At 50.9% G+C, this 20,474-nt stretch overlaps 1 protein-coding gene and 1 pseudogene across 3 annotated transcripts in view; one reads left to right on the top strand and one right to left on the bottom strand.

Annotated features, from left to right (window-relative positions):
* Positions 1-20,474, bottom strand: part of CHKA (choline kinase alpha) — a 62,259-nt gene that overhangs the window by 8,400 nt on the left and 33,385 nt on the right. For 2 of the 3 annotated variants that reach the window (XM_055580642.1, XM_055580643.1), the window contains 6 exons: positions 7,035-7,148; positions 5,564-5,697; positions 5,101-5,205; positions 4,231-4,289; positions 3,004-3,091; positions 2,487-2,595 (listed from right to left, as the gene is read on the bottom strand). In XM_055580642.1, the coding sequence (XP_055436617.1) occupies positions 2,487-2,595; positions 3,004-3,091; positions 4,231-4,289; positions 5,101-5,205; positions 5,564-5,697; positions 7,035-7,148 (609 nt within the window). Of the gene's footprint in view, positions 1-2,486; positions 2,596-3,003; positions 3,092-4,230; positions 4,290-5,100; positions 5,206-5,563; positions 5,698-7,034; positions 7,149-16,319; positions 16,374-20,474 lie in introns of all 3 variants that reach the window. The other variant, XM_055580641.1, reaches the window with a different exon arrangement.
* On the top strand, positions 12,276-13,088 carry LOC129652245 (SUZ domain-containing protein 1-like; annotated as a pseudogene).

Here is a 20,474-nt window from a genome sequence, read left to right as displayed (position 1 = left end):
CAGGGCAGGAGCTGGCCCGGGCGTTGAGAAGGGCCTTCTCCCACCTCTCAGACGCCTTGACCGTACACTCCTGTCCAAGCACTAGCAGCATCTCATTCCAGTCCAGAGAAGACACGGTTTACCCTGACGTTCTGCCAGGCGGCACCATGAGTCTGCGTGTGAATTAGGATCTCTGAGAGTCCCTGTGCCTCACTATTTCATACTGTATCAAAAGGCAACAGAACATGGCCAACCACTGCATGTTTGCTTTTGTGAAGAAGGAAACAGCCATCAGTCTTTCTTCCAGGTAGGAACCCCTGCTAACTGGTTACCTGGCTGGAAGTAACCAGTACCTCTCCCTCGCCAACCTGCCCCTCTTTCATCCTGCTGCTCTGAAATAGGCTTCCCACACTCTGCCCCTTCTCTACCGGAAAGCATCCTTCACGTTCTAGCACGTTTCAGGCAGGGGGCCATGGACTCTGCAGTAAGCTTGGTACAAGGGACACCTATCAAACTCTGTGTGGCAGGCACCAAGCTGAGCATCGTTCCTGCACAGTAACTCACTCCCACCACACAGTAATTTCCACAGATGAGGAAACTGAAGCATGGAAACAGTAGGTTACAACCAGCAGAGGCAGACCTGGGATTCAAATCCAGGCCTATTAGTTTTTAAAACGCATGCTAGAACCACCACCCTAGGTGGTTAATTTCTGGGAGACTCTAAATGCTGAAGGTAGCAAACGAAGATAGAAAATCTGAAGAGACTGAAAGCCTAACAAAGTGTTAATTAGTGGCACTCCCTCCCAAAAAAGTTCTAGGCCCAGATGGTTTTACGGGCAAAGTCTGCCAAACTTTCAAACAGCACCATCTTATAAAAATTTGCTCCGGAAAATAAAAAGGGACACTCATTTTGTAAACTAGCATAATTTTTTTATTCCAAAAGCAGGTATGAATAATTTTTTAAATGAACATTAAAGTCCTGTTTCATATATGAAAAACTGCGAAAATAAACTGCCTAGCTAGATCCATCCAAGCGTCACAAAATAACGTAACTCACTCAAATAATTTATTTTAGGAATTCCAGTAACGTTTAACATTTTAAAACACCTCAATGCATTAAAGAGAGAAAAGCATGAGATGACCTCAGGAGATGGCGACAGGGTAGGTGATCAAGACAGACACTGTATGTGATTGTTAAAACCTCTCAGAAAACAGAAATGGCACTTCCTTATATTTGCACTGCTGTGCAGTGAGGGTGGCCACACAGCTCTGCCGCCACTAGAATGAAAGCCTTCTCACCGAGAGCCTCCCCTCGCTGGTTGGAGCCCCTCCCTGGAGCTCTGCCCCCACTGGAATGAAAGCCTTCTCACCGAGAGCCTCCCCTCGCTGGTTGGAGCCCCTCCCTGGAGCTCTGCCCCCACTGGAATGAAAGCCTTCTCACCGAGAGCCTCCCCTCGCTGGCTGGAGCCCCTCCCTGGAGCTCTGCCCCCACTGGAATGAAAGCCTTCTCACCGAGAGCCTCCCTCGCTGGCTGGAGCCCCTCCCTGAGATGCCCGCCCACTGCCGCAACAGCAGCCTGCTGTGTGCTCTCCTCCCCGAGCTCACCAGCCTTCCTGCCCACATAGCATGACCCTGAGCTTCCAAACCATCCCGGTCACTTTGGACACATGCAAGGTCATGAGGTCGGCCTGAAATGTGGCCAGAGCGGAGTGGGCAGCTCTGGCTGCACAGCAGGTCTGCGTTTCAACGGCTGCCCCGAGCATGGGCACCTGCTGGAGACACTGCCTGTGCCCAGCTCAGGCGGGCACTCGAGAGACCTCTCCTGAGTGAGCTACCGCAGCGACGGACCAGCTGTGTTTTTGCCCCCCGCCCCTGGGCAACACTCTGATCAGGCAGAGCTCCTGAAAGAAGGCTGACCTAAAGCAGGGCTGCCCAGCACGGACACAGCTAAGGCCCTGCAAGGCTGGGAGAGTCGGGGGTGGTGTCCCCTCTGCCCAGCCTACTTGCTTCCACATTGCAACCTACTCATCCTCAACCCAAGGCTTGGGCCATGGCTGACAAATGGAACAGAGAGCCTCTCGGGAGGAGTCCCACAGGACTGACTCTAGTCAGTGGACTCCTCTCCCCCAGGACAGGAAAGGAGGCTGTGGGTGCTGCAACAGCTGCTGAGCCAGTGCCCCCAAGACCACCGCTGTCTGCACAAAGTGAAACACAGAGGAAAGTCAGTGACCCCCAAAAGGCCAGAGGGCAGGGCAGAAAAAACTGGAAGGAGTTACCAAGGAGGCTGTGATCGTCTCTGACTAGCTACAGGCCACCTTTGGCAAAGGGACTTTAAAAGGCTGGATTCCAATACTGTCTGTATCTTGACACAACATTTTAACGCAGAAGAACCTGCTTAAGCAAAGCAAGCATCTTCAGCAGTGGAGCTGCGGTCAGCTCTAACTGGGAAACCAATGTGTGTAAGAGCCACTCACTCCTCAGCAAGTGTGCACGCATGAGGCGCCTACCTGTTGTTTCCTGGTGGGGTACTTCAGGATGTTTGCTCTGAAAAAAGGGTACTTTTCATAATTATAATCATACATCCATTCACAGAAATGATTCCCAATGTCGAATCCCCTGAAAAAGAGAGAGAGGCAGACAGTGAGGCAGCAGGCCTGCCACGAGCGCTCCCCAGACCCGGGGATCCCGAGAACACGACTGTGTCAGTGACAGGACCGCCAACTGGGCAGCACCAGCGGCCACGGCACCCGGGCCCACCGTCCGCAGCAACTGCTCGGGAGCCCTCCTGCGGTCAGCGCTCTGAGGAGCCAATGTCAGGCCAAGCTCTGGACTCTGAGGAGACCAGAGCTGCTCCTCACTAGCTCCACTGAGAACAGGGTAGGCGCCCATCTCACCCGCTGGGACAGAAAGCGCCAGCCCCCACCGAGGAAACGCAGCTCAGGCTGGTACCGTGACCCACGGTCTCCTTCGACTGTTTCATACACGTATTAAAATGCTCACAGAAATAAAAACATTTGACATTACCTATAGTTGTAACTGCTGTATTCAAAGTCGATGAGCATGAGTTTCTGTTTTTCCGAATTCTCCCTGCCATCCAGCAGTAAGATGTTACCTGCAAGAGGGTTTGGATGACATGACTTTTACTCTGGGCATGTTCTGTCACCGAAGACACAGGTCCTCCAAGAGCTGGGCCAATAGTGGTTCTGATCCGCTCAAGGCATCCTACACGTGAGGCTGCCTTGCCCACACCCTGCTTGATCTGACTCGTCCAGCAATCATCAGCTAATTAGTAAAAGGTATTCTGGCTCAAACTGACATCTTATTGATGACAAGTCTTCACCAGGGGCTGTTCTCAAAATTAAAAACAACTTGAAGAGCCTGGAAAGGGCCCAAGGGTGGACCTCAGCCAGCTGTCCTGGGAGGATCAAGACGAGGACAGCATGGCAAAGCCAGGTGCCACGGCAGTGTCAGGGAGGGAAGCCCGCCAGATGGGGCCTCAGAGGAAACTGTCTCGGTTTGAAATGACATTGAGTGAAGTTTAGTTACAGTCAGCTGTACCTGGCATTGCAATTAAAAAAAAAATTTAATATTTTTTAAAAATAAATTTATTTGACTATATTGTGTCTTAGTTGCAGCACGTGGATCTGGCTCTCTGACCAGGGACTGAACCTGGGCCCCCTGCATAGGGGGTGTGGAGCCTTAGCCACTGGACCACCAGATAAGTCCCTGCAGTTTTTTAAAGCGGAGAAACCCAAGGTCATTAGAAGCACCTGAACCGGCGCTGAGAGAGCAGGGGCTCTGGCCAGCGCAGTGCACGCAAGGTGCAGAGGCCAGGGCCCCCGGGCTGGTTGAGGAGGCCATCTTGCTCTTTAATGCTTCTTCAGATCAACAAGGTCACACGTGGACCAAAAGGAGTTAAACACTGCACACATATGTAGCTTTGTCGATCCCAGATCTCGGTTTAGTGGATCTTCTCAGAATTTTTTCCTTACGGAAATAGGATCATCTCACACATCTTTCTAAAACTTGCTCTTCCTGCTAAATGTATCCCAGAGATTTCTCTGTTGGTCTGTATAGAACTCAACCTCATTATTTTAATGGCCGCACAACACACGTACACGGCTGGGCCATAAATGCATGTATCTCACCCCCACCTCATGGGCCCCTGGTGGTTATCACACACACGCTGGAGGGAGCCTTCTAAGCAGACACACAGGGCCCAGGTTCTGCATCGCGGGCTGCGCTTCTTACCTTCCTGACAGTCATTGTGGCAGAACACGACGGGAGACGGAGTGGATCCAAGCAACGACCTGAGAGAGGGAGGCTCTGCTGTTACTCCTCAGACCTGCAGCGCCCTCCCCTGGCAGGGCCTCTGACACACACCCCCCGCCTGGGGTGCGGGCCTCCCCCTTGGAGCCCTCTGAGCACGGAGCCCGAGCAGAGCCCTGTGTTGGGTCTGTGTGGACCTCTGGTTTCCTTCATAGCTCTCACCACAACCTGACTTTATTTTATTTACTTGTCTCCTCTCTCTCCTAACAAAAGAGAAGCTCCCTGCAGGATGTCTTGGTTGTAATAGCTCAGAGCCATTCCTGATGCTGGTACAGCAGATGCTCAAACTTGTGAGAAATAAGAGGTGGCAATGCCGATACTCGGCTATGGGTGAGAGTCTAGAACCCTGCGTGCCCAGCAGCCTAGGGATACCCCTGTAGTCTCTACTCAGAAACCTGGTTAAGCTTCCTGTTCCGTGCCCTCCCGCCCGCCCAAGCTTGGGCTCAACTGTATCCCTCATCTGCTAACACTCTCCGGCCTGTCCCAAGGGTTCCTGCTTTTTGTTTTTGTTTCAGGAAAAACCTACTGCCCTAGTCACTGACCAGGCCTGGAATTCTGGCGTTTTACTTCCTCCGTGATGCCTTCATGGATGATCAGGGGAAGGTGACGCCACTCGTGTAAAACTGAGACGGCAGAATTAACCTGTTTAAACTCATCCCACCAACCCAACGTAAGACACCAGGCCTGAGACGATGCTTGCAATGTTCACTGGCAGCAGACGCAGTGACTCGGAGCGCTGATGTGTCTGGGCAGATGCACTCGCCAGGGCAGGACACAGAGGCAAGCACTCACCTCAGGTTGTCCAGCTCCAAAGGCAGGTTGTAGCTGAGGAACCTGTGCAGCTGCTTCACTTTGGACTCCCCGGTAAACCTAATTCTCAGCACTTGATTCAGGTATCTTGGAAGAGAGGGGAGCAGAAGATCAGGGCTCAGTTCACCATGGCCTTAGCTTGGGGCTCCCACTCAAGGGACCATGCAAAATCCTTAGGGCCCCCGACCCCAGAGTCTAGGAAGTTGATTTTCTGCCCGCCCAGCCTGTTCAGGAGCATTTCTGCAAACACTCTTCTTTCTTGGTTCAGGAATTGATTTTTACATGCTAGAATGATTTATTCATGAGACCATAAGTACCAGCAGCCAGTCTGTGCGCCAGTGGACTGAGAAAGGCCTCTGCCCCTCAGGGCCTTTCTGAGAACTGCTCTGGAGACTCTAGGAGCCCCGGGCAAAGCCACACGAGAGCCAAGCAGCTGAGCACTTACTTTTCCATTGTTCCAAAGAGCCATTTTGGTTCCTTATTGAATGGCATTTTCATACCATGAAATCTGGCCATTTTCTCAGCTATTTCTGCAGAAATATCTGGCAAACTTAATTCTTCAGTGTCTAATCGCCGGCTCTGAGATAAAAGAGGAGTGAAAAGATGGCATTTATCCAAGTAAACTTGACATGTGAGGTCACATGACCCTAGATCTAGAGTGTCTTTGGGGGCACCTCAGTCTTGTCCAGAGAACAATTCCTCCTGAAAGGGCACTGTGCCCACAGACAGCACTGCTCAGGGAGGGGCAGCCACCTGCAAAGGTCCACTTTCTGGAGACAAAGTCCTTCCCGCATACAATCGTAGCACCCCTGGGCTTGCCTTCCAGTCACCCCACCCCATGCTGAAGTGGGCCTCTTCCCCGGGCTCAACACGCCGTGTCTCCAGCAGTTTACGATGGGACCGTATCCAGCTCCGCCACCAGCTTGGCCCCTCTGCCTGCACAGCTGGCCCCGTGAGGCGCGGCACTCAAGGCAGTTGCTCACCGGGAAGTGTTTCCCACTCCTGCCCTCGGGCAGCCCGGCACCCAGCCGATCCGGGTGGGGACTATGCACACGACTCTAAGCGAGGCACACCGGCAGATGTTAAGGCAACACTAACAACGGGCCAGCACAGTGAGAACAGGAGCACAGCCCTGACTCTCGGAAACAGGATCTGAGCCAGACCTGGCAGCGTGAAGGAATCTGACGGGCACACGGGGGCAGGGGAGGCTCTACAGTGAAGCAGGCAGCGGGAGACAACGAGGAGAACGGCAATGGCCCCGCCCCTGCAGGGCAAAGACACGTGGCAGTGTGGTCAGGACCGCTTCCTGCAGTGGTTCTATGACCAGGGCCAGGGAGATGAGACCTGGGTGGCCGGGCTTGGCTCCAAGGCAAGCAACTTCAGAGGGCGATGCAGTGCCAGGTTCCACGAACAGCTGTACCTGGAGAAACTGGGGTCGGTCCCAGACCACCACGGCCATACTGATGCCACAACAAAGCGAGTCATGGGAACGTTTTTGCCTCCCAGCACACACAAAAGCCGTGCTGAGGGTACACTACAGCGCATAAGTGGCAATGACATTATGTTGAAGAGCCCCACAGCGACTTAATTAAAAAAGACTTTATTGCTCAAAAATGCTAACCGTTGTCTGACAGTGCACAGCCACCCCAAACCTTCAATTCGTAAAATACGCAGTATCTGTGGAGCTCAGTTAAACAAGGTCTGCCTGTGTGTTTTGATCTGGATGAATGTACCTTTGCAGGAAAGACAGAGTTTTTGATGCAAATTCAATAGAAAGTCTGTTTTTGTTTCCTTCTGTGGTAAGGCCACTCTTACTATTTCAGATCACGGTGCCCGGGCTCCTACGGTGACAACATAGACTCCGCCTTCTTTGTGGGCCTGCCCCCAGCCCCGACCAGTGCCCCCGCACTCCTTACCGGGATGAACTGCTCCAGGCGGCCTTGGGGGAAAATGCCGAAGAGCTTCGGCCCCAGCGACCTCTCGGCGAGAATGGCAAACATGACGCTCTCCAGGACCATGGCCTCGGCGCCCTGAAACACACGGTGGCACGCCAGACGGTCACCAGGTCAGCCACGTGCCAGGCGTCACAAGTCCTTCCACGTGAGCCGTTCGCCCACTCCCACAGCGACTCTATGATTGGGCGCTGTGGCTACTACTGTTGGTATTGTTATTAATACTATACTTGTTATGATCGTCATCGCCCCCCACTTTAAACATGAAGAAACAGACTGGTAAACTGCAGGATCCGTGCTGGCAAGGGCTTCCCAGGTGGCTCAGTGGTAAAGAACCCCCATTGCCAGTGTAGGACACACAAGAGACGCAGGTTCAATGCCTGGGTTGGGAAGATCCTCTGGAGTAAGAAATGGTAACCCACTCCAGCATTCTTGCCTGGAGAATTCCATGGACTAAGTAGCCTGGCGGGCTCTAGCCCATGGGGTCGTAAAGAGCCGGACACATCTGAATGAATAACACGAGGACGCTGGTGAGCATCACGCTCTACTGATGAGAGTTGAAATTCCAGTTGAATTTAGGTCACTGGTTCCAAAAACAGAACAGTATCAATAGTTTACCACTTCAGTTTAGTCTCACCCTTGGCATCTCATCAAAGGCCACACAGTTCCACCCGTCCTGGCAAAGGTTGATTTGCTTTTCGGTTGAGAGCACCCAGTGAGAGTCAATGGGCAAAGGGCCCTCTGCCCAGGAAGCCCTGTCTGGGGTTACACCGAGCATAAAGCAATCAAGCTTTCTGGTTTCTGCTTTTACCCCCAATCCTGTCATTTAACATTTGTCTGAAAATGAAAGAACACACCAAGTTACAGACACTGCTACATTCTGCCATTAGTCCTGATAACTAAGTGGGATCTATAGTCATTCTGCCTTCAAAATCCATCTTTTGTTCTCAATTCAAATCCATTCCTTAGTCCTCTTCCCTTCAGCAGCAAACCATAGCTTAAGCATTTCCATCTGTGGGGGTGGACGGGTGGGAAGGAGCCCTACAACCGGTTCTCCAAAGGTGCTTCTGCAGGTGGAACTTCCAGGTCGATGTGTCAGGAGGGGCGGCAGGTGTGGTCTGGATACAGTCTCTGGTGACACCAGGTCACCCCTTGTTCAGAAAAGGGCTGTGGGGACAGGATCTCAGAGAAACACTGTTCACATAAAACACAGTTCTTTAAAATATACTCATTTCAATAAAATATACACAGGACAAACTCACCAGGCAGGGACATGATTCTGAAGCTGGCGAGAAGAAAACAAAAAGGAAAAACTGCCTTCAGAGGATATGGGACACACGTTAAGGTAAAAGGTGACTCGGTCACTTTTCATTTGGGGGACCGGGTAATCCATCCACCACCTCGTGTAATCCCCACGACTATGGTCTGACCATCATCACCTTGAGAGGCCCCATCTCACTAACTCGCAGCTCTGTATATACGACTGCAACGAACCAAACTGTGTCCTCCCCTAACTCCTAGGTTCAGGCCTTCACCCCTAGTGAGATGCTATTTGGAGATGCCTTTGGGAGGTGCTGAGTTTAGATGAGGCCACGAGGGTGGAGCCCTAATGGGGCAACATCCTTGTTAAGAGGGGGCTCCAGAGAGCTTGCAGCCTCTCCCAGCCTACTTCTCCCTGCCCTGTGAGGACACAGGCAGAAGATGACATCTACAAGCCAGGAAAGGACCGTCACCAAAGCCCAGCTGTGTGCTGGCGCCCTGACCCTGGCCCGCCGACCTCCGGAACCATGAACAATAACCCTGGGTAGTTTTCCCTGGCAGTCCAAGTCAATGAAGACAGCGCCATCCAGACACAGCATCCATCTGTCGGGTTCACGGATGTGGGGAGGATCTCTACCAGGAGGGGCCCGCGGGACGTCCCCCGGCGGCGGGATTCTCTACAGGACGTCCCCGGCAACGGGATTCTCTACGGGGCGTCCCCCTGCGGCGGGATTCTCTACCGGGCGTCCCCCGGCGGGCGGGATTCTCTACGAGCGTCCCCCGGCGGGCAGGACCCCGCGGGGCATCCCCTGGCAGGTGGGACCCTGCGGGGTGTCCACCAGCAGGCGGGACCCTACAGGACGTCCACCGGTAGGCGGGATTCTACGGGAAGTCTACTGGTAGACAGGATTTCTACCAGTTCTACTCCTTAAACCCATAGAGAATGACAACAAATCCCTAACAGCTCTACTGAACTGGCAGAATGTTTTCTCTCTCTCATCTGACCTCACAGCAAACCTCGGCAGGAGGTACAGTCAGCGTGGGCCTGTTTACCTCAAGTCCAGCCTCAGAGACACCCCGCAAGCGAATGGAGGCTCGCATCATGGAAAGGGGGTGCTGGGCTCAGGCCCGGAGCAGGCCGTCCACAGGCAGTAGCTCCTGGCAGCCCCCTGCCCTCTGTACAACCTCCCGCCTCAAAGATCCAACCCACTCCCAACTGTTTCCAAGAGCAGGATCAAGGAAGGCATCCTCTGTCCTAGGTAGCCAGAATTCTGTCAGAATTAAAGTTTGGTTTTTCAACTTTTTGTGTGTAGAGTGACTAAGCTGGAGGGTACTGGGCACACGTGCATGCAATCGGAAATGGCCCTTTTTTTCTGAAAGTTCTGGACGTGAATTTAACCCACGCCGTGACTTTAGGAAGTTCGGCGCTTTGCTCATGGCACCCAGGCAGTGCAGAGAGCGGGAGCTGCCTTCACCCTTGTCACCGGTGCCCCTGCCCCTGGCTGAGCCCACACCATCAGGACCCTCCTGAGCAGAGTCAACCAGCGCCAGGACGGCAGAGAGAAGAGCGAAGAGACTTTGGAGTGTCTCAGTTCTCCTTGACATTGCTCTGCACACTGTGAACAAGAAATACCTCTGTTTTTCTGTGATGTCATAGGTCAATATTTATTCACAGCAGGAAGAAGCGGACGGAAGAATTTGGAGAGGGAATAAATGAAAGAACACCCCAAGCCCCGGAACGAAAGTGGGTAGGTCATGAAGGACAGCAGGTAACCTCGGGTCTCCAAACCTTCAAGGAAAGCATGCCCGGTGAAACACGGGTGCAGGGCCCGTGACCCGGTCTGCTGTCCATCACCTGGGCGGGACTCTGAGTGTCCACCCACAGCCAGTCCTGCTTTCTCAGCAGAGAAGGCAATACCTCCACTGGAAACGATTCAAGCTGGCTTCAGAAATATACATTTATATACTCCACCCCCAGGGAAACAAGAACTAGACACACGTGGCCACTGCCTGGACAGCGCCTGCCTTCCAGGGACAGAAGCCGCCAGAACTGAGCAGGGCCGTCGGCAGACTGGGGCACACGCAGGGAAGGAGCAGAGGGCATCCTGATGGGGTGTGAGGGCGGCGGCCACCCACAAGTAGAGACGCGGACCCTGGGAGGGGCTGATGCGCGGAGCAGAGGAACCCAGGAGGAAGAGGATGGAACCAGCCTGGAGGGGTCCCCGGGGCTGCCCAGGGGTCTGGGCCAGACAGCCCTCAGCATCTGGACAGCGTTAAATGAACTGGCCCAAGAGGAGGAGGCAGCACGGAGCCTGAGGACGCCCCACGCTCACAGCAACGCTTTCACACTGTACATGGCAACCCAGCGCACGCGCACACACACACACGTACACACACATTCGAGACAAACCATACATGCTCACAGCTGTGCAATGCTTTCTAATATTTTCTATTCTGGTTCACTTAAGGAAGCAACGGAAGGCTGACATCTGACGCCCCAGCGGAGGTTTACAACCCACCCCGGGAACAGCTGATGGAGATGGGGCGGTGGGGGGAGGGGAGATGCCTGCTGTCAGGACGGGGCAGAGTGTTTGACGGTGAACAGAGGGCAGAGGAAACTGGCCACTGGATCTGGCCACACGAGTTGCTGGTAACAAAACCAAGAGTGGTTCAGGAAGCCACGGGGACAGGGCTCAGAATGCAGCTGGGGCAGAGCGAGCAGAAGAGGCCGCAGGGGCCCCACGGGGTGGGAGGAAGTGTGAGACTGCCTTTCCACTTTATCCGTATGGCTTTATCTCTGAAAAAAATTAAATCCAGCAATAATACCCAGATTGTAACAACAATATGACCCTCCTGAGAAGATACAACAGTCCTTCCCGGGTGGGGAGGGGGAGTCTGAAGAGGAAAGAAGGTGGGACACCACACCGCACTGCAGGCCGGGGAGGTGAACCCACCAGACTCGCAGGCCCCCTAAGCAGAAATGGAGTCAGGCCTCCTGCTGGTTTGGAGGAGAGGAGACGAAGACCAGCCATTCAAAGAGCCTCAAAGACCAACCACCTTCCCTGTTCTAACCACTGGCTGCCTACCTTCTGACCCAAGGGGATCATAAACAAACAGCATGGACTGGCCCCGAGTGGAAATCTGGCCAGGAAGCCGTGGGGTCAGGCCGCTGGGACCTGGTAGGATAAAGCTCACCTAACTTGGATCAGGGGATAAAGCAATCACCAAAGGACTGTCAGCAAGAGGCTGACACGATCAGATGAGCAGTTCAAAAAGATGGCTCTGGTGATGATGAAGGGAATGGTCTGTGGGCAGCAAGAATCACAGTGGGAGCCCCGAGGGGAGCTGGAGCAGCTTGGACTAGCCAGGTTCACAGGCCGGGTAGAGAGACACTTACAGATCCAAGGTCTGGGCCAAAGGAAAACCACCAACAGACTTGAGGGTGGGACACAGGGTTGGGGAGGAGTGGCGGAGGTGGCTCCCTGCTTCCAGCCTGGCCAGGAAGGACGGACTGAAGGAGAATGTGGGCTCAGTCTTGGACCCGGTGAGACACCCTGGGAGACAGGGAGCAGCTGGGGTTGGTTCCATGGGCTGGAGGAGCCGCAGATCCCTGGCCTCCAGGAGAAACAAAGGACCAGGTTTGGATCAGGTGGTCTGGGAAGAGTGGGGAGGGACAGGGCGTCAGGCCTAGTACCTAAGACAAGAAGAGAGGGACTTCCCTGGTGGTCCAGTGGCTAAGACCCTACATTCTCCATGCAGATGGCCCAGGTTTAATCCCTGGTCAGGGAACTAGATCCCATATCTCACAACTAAAGATCCTGCGTGTCCCAAGTAAGACCCAGTGCAGCCAAAGAAATAAATATTGGGGAAAAATAAAAAGACAATAGGAGAACGAGCCCAGAAGGAAAACAAGGAAGGGATGGAGGAGGGAAAGCGGCGAGTAAGATGGAAGATGAGGAGGTCGCTGAAAGCTGGGAGGAGGCGGCAGACAGCGGGGAAATCCAAATCTCCTCCCAAAGTGCCCATTGTGATTCAGGACGATAGCCTTCCCGCGGGGCCCCCTCCACAGATCCGCATCCTCAAGAGGCCCACCAGCAACGGTGTGGTCAGTGGCCCCAACTCCGCCAGCAGGCCGGCCCTCCCGGTCAAGTCCCTGGTGCAGCGGGAGGCGGAGTACGCGGAGGCCCGGAAGCGGATCCTGGGCAGCGCCAGCCCCGAGGAGGAGCAGGAGAAGCCCATCCTCGACCGGCCAACCCGGATCTCCCAGCTGGAAGACAGCCGGCAGCCCAACAATGTGATCAGACAGCCTCTGGGTCCTGATGGGTCCCAAGGCTTCAAACAGCGCAGATAAACGCGGGCTGCCGAGGATGCCGCCGCCCGCTGCAGGCCGCACTGCCGGGGCAGACCGCTGGACTTGAGCAGAGGGAGCGACCGACTGACTTGCACTGTGATCCCCTTTGCTCCGCCCACTGTGACCTTGACCCCCATGCACTGTGACCTCCCTTCCCCCTCTTCCCACTGCGATTGGCATGTCTGCAAGGGCTGTCCCCAGTCAATGGAAAGGGAAAGGGTGGGGGTTAGAGGAGGGTTGGGGCCCCCCCAGGGACTCAGAGTAGAGAGTCAGGCAGTGCCCCTTGGCTACTTGGGGCGAAGCCAGTGCCAGCAATAACAGTTTATCATGCTCGTTAATTTGGGAAAACGCAGATGAGAACTCCCGTCCACCACCCTCAAGTGCGTGTCTTCATCACTTAAAAGCAAGTTCCATGGGAAAAAAAAAAAAAAAGAAATCAAGGGGAAACAAGAACTGAAAATACAACTTAGGTTCAGTGTCATGGAGGTCCTAGTAACCCAACAGTTTCAATCCCAGTATAGACAGAAGTCTGTACACAAAGGACCAAGAGACTGAAGACAGAACATCAGCTACCTCCCCCTGACAGCAGCTCCAGTCAGGGTCTCCCCTGAGAGCACGCAGTCCAGACCCTCCAGACCACGGTCTTTGGAGCTCGGCCCCGGCAGAAGATCCATGGAAACTCGAGAAAGAACATCAGTACTTTTATTCCATTATAATCTCAGCTCTCTTAAATTCCTGTTTCTTGGTAATTTTAGTAATTAGTATTGCTGCTGCTGTTCAGTCGCTAAGTTGTGTCCGACTCTTTGCGACCCCATGGACTGCAGCATGACAGGCTTCCCTGTCCTTCGCTATCTCCCGGAGTTTGCTCAAACTCATGTCCATTGAGTCAGTGATGCCATCCAACCATCTCATCCTCTGTCTTCCCCTTCTTCTCCTGCCCTCAATCTTTGCCAGCATCAGTGTCTTTTTCCAATGAGTTGGCCCCTCACATCAGGTGGCCAAAGGATTGGAGCTTCAGCTTCAGCATCAGTCCTTCCAATGACTATTCAGGACTGATTTCCTTTAGGACTGACTGGTTTCATCTCCTTACTGTCCAACGGACTCTCAAGAGTCTTCTCCAACACCACAGGTCAAGAGCATCAATTCTTTGGTGCTCAGCCTTCTTCATGGTCCAACTCTTACATTCATATACAACTACTGGAAAAACCATAGCTTGACTAGACAGACCTTTGTTGGCAAAGTGATGTCTCTGCTTTTTAATACACTATCTAGGTTGGTCATAGCTTTTCTTCCAAAGAACAAGCGTCTTTTAATTTCATGGCTGCAGTCACCATCCACAGTGATTTTGGAGCCCAAGAAAATGAAACCTGATACCTGCTACTTTCCCCCCATCTATTTGCCATAAAGTAATGGGATTGGATGCCATGATCTTTGTTTTTTGAATACTGAGTTTTAAGCCACTTGTTTTTACAATAAGAGACAGTAAGAGAGGGATTTCCCTGGTGGTCCAGTGGCTAAGACTACACTCCTGCCGGGAGCCGGTGAGAGACATTCCACTCGTGACAAAGGTCATGAGGAAGGGGGCTCGGCATACGCAAAGGCGGGATCGAGCCTCGGGAGTGCCCCCGGATATTCTCGAGCATCTACCCCCCAAAAAACCAGAGTCTGCCTACTTTATTGCTTTGTGCTCTCACCTCTGACTTTACTGGGGGCTGTCCCCCACCACCATCTCACTCTCTCTGTCAAAGAGTTAACTTACAGCTCCAATTAATAAAGTTCCTGGGCAATTAGGAGTGTTTAAATCCAAACCCCTCAGATAGCACTCTAACTCGCCTGACAAGTTTACCCGGACACCTACAGCTATGCATACGATTGTTTACAGTCTCCCAGCCTCCAGAGGCACGGGAAGCTTAAGATATTCAAATAGCTTAGAGCCTCTCAGAGAATTAGAAACTGTCAGAATAAAACTAGTAAAAGATTTCATTGATGAGCCAATGTTTGTTGCCAAGTTTTCACATCCCCTGAATTGTATCCTTGAATGTGCATTAATTAATATAGTTGGTATGTAGAAAAAATAAGTAGTGGCCTGGTGTTAGTAACTTTAGACCCTTAAGGTAGTAAATTCTTTCCTTTGTAAACCCATTACACATCCACCCTATAGGAACGTAATCTTATCTTCGGAAGATGGCGCCAAACCTTAAAATAATTACTCTTAGAGAAAATAAGTCTTTGTTGATAAGTCCTTGTCAAGAGTCATAAAATGTTAATAGGCCTCTGGCCAGAAGATGATGTAAATCACCTAAACCATTTGTATACGATAAATCTGCAGGAAAGAAACCCTGGTTTTTGATAAGCATCAAAGACTGCTGATTTTGCATCCCCTATTATCCTCTATGTGTAACTTAGGGTATAAAAGCCCCTGTTGAAAATAAAGCTATGGGCCTTGCTCACCAACGCTTGGTCTCCCCATGTCATTCTTCCCTTTAACTTCCAGCTGAGTGTCCATCTGGAGCGTGGATATCCTCTGCGACCATTTATTTGCCTGGGCTTCTAAGACCCACTTGAGAAGGTGTCTAAGGTGGGGCACCTTCCGCTATTCGAGAGGGCGCCTGCGGCCTCCGTGGTCAGAGCTAACCTGGTGTCACGGGTTATATTGATTTTCCGCGTAAACCAAGCCACTCAGCTTCTTTTCTCCACTGAATTTTCCTACTGAGCTATCCTCATTCTATTCCTCTTTATTATCTCTAATTAACATTTGAATAGGTCGCCTAGCCGTCTCTCCTTCGAATACCCTGGATCAGCCGGGGCTGGACCCCGGCACACTCCCAATGCAGAGGGCCCAGGTTTGATCTCTGGTCAGGGAACTAGATTCCACATGCCATAACGAAAGATCCTGCATGCCACAAGTAAGTGTACAATGAACAAAACTAGTTTATTCACTGCATGCAGGTATTTCTTTCATCTGCAGCGTGTGTACACACTGCACACACACCTCCGCACACTGGGAGAGTGGGCTCCACAGCAGTCGCTCCCTGCGGTGTGGAGGTCACAACACCGGACGCCCCGCTTCTGTCTCAGGGCCAGGTGCTCTTGACCTGAAGCTCCTCTGAGCATACGCACTGCTGAGATTGAGACCTTGCGGTTCAGGAGCACCCTCTGGACCTGGGCACCACACTGAGAGGGCTTCCCTGGTGGCTCAGACAGTAAAGGGCCCACCTGCGGTGCAGAGGGAAAAACACTCCCGCCTGCCCGGGGACGGGTAGCCCTTGAGATCCCTGGGCAACGGCAGAGTCAAGGCAGCGCGGATGCCAGGCTGCCTCCATGTCAGGACATCACACACGCCGGCCACCCAAGCTGCCATCTCCTCGCAGCCCAAGTGCCGTTCAGCTCCCTACAGCCCTCCCTACACCCTCGGCAGGAGCCGGGAACATGAGCTGTTCGCCGCCTCTTCCTGAGGTGGCTCCCAGTACCTGGAGCCCCTCCTCTGGGACACAACCAGGACTCAGAGACAAGAAGGGGCACAGCCGGATCGGGGGGCGAGGCCCGGAGACCCTGTGCCCGCTTCCTGACAGCACAGGGACCCTGCCCACCGCCAGCTCACACCTCACACCGGACGCAGGGCGGGCTGAATTACTTACTTGAAATTCACTGTCTTTCTGAGCTTGTTCGGATCCCTCCTTATTACAGGACCGCTACGAACGAGAAAAAGCAAACACTTCTGGTGAAATGGGGAACGCTGAGCAGGCACTCACTCAGCAACCATCAGAACAGTCAGGGTGTACAAGACATCACAGATCTTTAAACGAGGGTTTCTCACACAGTCTAAATGCACCACCAGAGTCCCACACTCGGACCAACACCTGAGGAAGCACCTCGCTGCTTTACAAGAAAAGGGAGGTGCTGTGGGTGCACACAGCTGCCACCTCACCACCACCCTGGTACCTTTTTACAATTTCATCGTTGGAGGAAAGTCAGCGGAGAGAGCTTTCCCGTGGGCGCTGGGCCGGCTCACCAGTTTAGCCAGGTGGGTCTTTCAAGCGACCCAGGAAGACACTGTCCCACAAGGCCCGGGGCACAAGGCCCGAGGCTGCCGAGGTCAGCACTGGGTGGACGAGGGTGCCCTGTGCGGGCAGGAGGCCTGTTGGTCGGGCAGCCACTAGCTCAGCGTGGAGTCCCTCCACCCAAGAGAGGCCCGAGCCAATTTAATACAGGCCCTAAACTTACTTCATCTGTATTGAGAGAGACTTCTACACCCCTTTCCTCAATGAAATTGCAAGTTAGCGGTAACCAGGAGTTTATCAGCGACACACTCGGACTCTGACCTTCCACAAGCCACTGTCTGCCCACATCGTCCACTCACGGCAGATCTGAGCTCTTAAAAGCAACCCCCACCCCAAGTGCTTTAAAAACCTTCGCACGGTGTTTAATAGGGAGACAGGGGAAAGCAAGTGAGAAACTTACGCGTCCTGTCAAATTTTATACTCAAATATTGCCCCTAGAAAAACGTTATTTGTTTAATTTATTAAACTAAGTCTGCTTAAGTCAGACACGGAGGCCCATAAAGGAAGCTCTTACAGAAATTTAAGGTAAAAGATTCTTCAACATCCCATGAAAAACATACCTTTCCATTCCACAGCTTTATCAAAAATACCTGTACCAAGGGTAGAAAGTGTGGACAGGGAAAAAAAAATGCCACGTTAAGCACCACCAGCTACTCTAGCAGCATTCACAGCACCTACAGAGCAAGCACTCCCCTCCATCAACACGGAAATAATAACCCACACACGTTAATGTATGTTCTGTATAAATAGTGCATGTTCCAGCTTACTCAATATAAAAAGTAAACAAAATGTTCATATGAAGTTATCTGCAAAAGACTTGCACTTTTACATACTTGGTAATGTCTTTAGCACATAGTGAAGTACATTTTGTACAAAGTACAGAAACTACAAATGGGGGATATATGCTATTTTCTTTTGTGTAATCTGCATTTCTCTGATGGAAAGATGTTACAGGTTAAATCCCGTTACAATGAAAACTACAAAATGAAAATACTGCAGAGACAGTTTTTGACTCTTGCTGATGGCTTGACGTGGGGTGGGACAAACCCTAGGGAGGAGTATTAGGTATGTTCACTCCTTCCTTAACTGCAAAACGCCCTCCTGACCGCCCCATGGCCTTAGCCCTACACTCCAGCTGTCCCCTCTCCCCAGTGGCCCACAAATTCCTAATGAACAGGGACTCCACTTTTTCTTTATTGTTGGTCTTTCCCAACAAATCCTGGTGCTCACGATACTTTGTGGCTGGCAGGACTAAATAAACACTCCTGCGCCATGAAGCTCAAGGAGCGAACAAGGGTGAAGGACCCTGGTGAGTCCAGACCCAGGTCTGTGATTCCAGAAGTGGGGAGACGGGCTATGTCATTAGGCAGGATGCCTGGTGGGCCACAATGCCCCCCAAAGATTAAATTCTTGTGCTTTTCCCCCACAAAGGACACTAAGAACAGAACAAGTTCTATGATCTGATATTCTGCATATGGATACTTCATAGGAAGAGACAAATAAGGAATCTGGAGACCCCACTGAAGTCTGCAGTAACGGGATTTGACCTGTACACACTTCTAGACAACTGTGGTTATTTCTATGCTGTTATTACTTGAACTGTATCTTCTTAGGGAGATACAGTTTAGGGGTTATTGAGCCAACACAAGTCCCTCTCCCTTGCCTAACGGTGCTCTCATAACAGCGAGTCACCTCACCTGACTCACCAATTGCCTTAGTCCCCAGGGCCATTTCTTTTTAACAAAGGAGCATCATTAGGTAGAAATAAGTTCTACGAATAACTTGCCCACCCTGCCCACTGCATTCTGCCCCCAGTGAATCATTACTCCTCCCGTCAGAGCACCATCAGGAAGGCGAGACGGACTTGTGCCACGCCCAGCCCTCTGTTCTGTTTCCTCAGTAGAGAATGTTCAGGGTCCCTCGATCCTGCAGGTAAGAAGAGCAGGAAATCAAAAACCAAGCAGGCTGAATATTCACGGAAAGGTGAGGGAAGCGGCTGCCCACAGAGAGAGCCACCGAAAAAGAGGCCTTTCTGTCCAGGGAGAGGGGAGGTAGGACTTAACTTGGGATCTCTGGGATTTTATTTCAGAGGCACAGACTTATTCAAAGCAGATATTAAAATACAATATAGAAATATTTAACATGACTCTGAGTTCTTTACCAACTAGCTTCTACATTAATAAAAATTAGCTTTCAATAAGTTATAAAATAAAGGTAAGTTTTAACATTTATTAGAAATTTGGATACTAACATTATTTAATATTAAATAATTGTTTTAAAAGTTTCATTTTCAACACTATTGTGGTCATGTATTTTTAAAATCGGCTTACATGAGTACAGACTTAAACCTGCATGGAAGAAATACTATGAAGTCTGGAAGAGCCCTAGAGAACAAGCAAGGGCAAAGACGAAAGCAAGCTGGGCAGAGACACAGACGCACGTTGGGCCCCTGGGGTTCGCTACGCTCTTCTGGTCTACTTCTATATGCATCTGAAATTCTCCATAATAAAATGTTTTTTAAAATAAACACTGAAACTTCAAGACCGAAGAAGTCAGAATGCACCAGATTTGCTAAAGAAGACGCCCAATGCTAGGAATAAACTAAAAACTCCTGAATTGCATACTTAAACTACAGAGAGAGAAGATATCCAATAATAAGAAAAATACACTGCCACTGGTTTCCTGCCATCTTTCTTGTTCTTTTCTTCCTCGTTTGGGCTTGGTTTTCAAGAGAATCTATAAGTATTCATTATAATCTAAGTACTCATCAGCTCTGCTGTAGGAAACAGGCTAAAGTCGTAGTAATAAAAAAGGGGTGTGGTTTATATTTTGTTTTAAAGTCATAGAAGAATTTAAAAGCTGAAACAGATTTTTGGTGGGCCAAGCACCTCTAAATTTAAAACATAAATTCCTAAAAGCCTGTACACTATTGGCTAGGTAATAAGATGAGACCAAACAGGACTCTGACTTTTCACTTTACACATGCCTATACTTGGAAGGGATTTAAAGGTATGCTATTTCTACAGTAAATATATTTGGTACAAGGTTTCAAATGTTACTTTTCTGACAAAATCACATTTAAAGGATTTCTTAGTTTAAAGACTATGAAGAAAGTAAGTTACCTAATATTCCACAATATAACAGGGTTATTTCTTTACATTTGTTTAAGCCAAATAAACTCTCATTGCTTGGGCAGCTGTTAATAAAAGATTCTGCTAATGATGAGGGAACTAGTTTAATGATTAAACTACTTTAATAAAGCCACATTTGCTGGATGAAACAAAAGCAGCACCTGGATTTTCCCTGCTCTGTGTATGTGTGGCTGTGTGTGTAAATAAACGAGAGTGGCATACAGCTACTTCAATATCATGTGTAAAACCTGAAACATTTATCTTCACAGCGCATTTAAAGACCCGCTATTGCATGAGCTGCTTGTGGGGTAGGTGCGGGAAAAGTGATGAACCAGCCGAGAAAGAAGAGTGACACGTCATCACTGGTATACTAAGTTGGAAATGCTGTTTAAAATCAAATCATCAGTTACAGATGTCAGAAGGAGGAAGGCATACCATGCTAAATATGATGGTGGCTACAGAGATAAAAAGATACAGACGGGAATCTACACACAATAAGGGCAAGCATCATTCAGCTACTGTCTCTTTTAAAGGCTCTTATAAAACAAAAGATTAAGTTGGCTGCAGCCTTTTAATAAAAGAGCTTTGGGATCCATCAATG

Source organism: Bubalus kerabau, chromosome 5 (genome assembly GCF_029407905.1).
Source record: "Bubalus kerabau isolate K-KA32 ecotype Philippines breed swamp buffalo chromosome 5, PCC_UOA_SB_1v2, whole genome shotgun sequence".
NCBI lineage: Eukaryota > Metazoa > Chordata > Mammalia > Artiodactyla > Bovidae > Bubalus > Bubalus kerabau.
The sequence above is the reverse complement of the archived record's forward strand: the minus strand, read 5'-3'. Positions and strand labels throughout refer to the sequence as shown.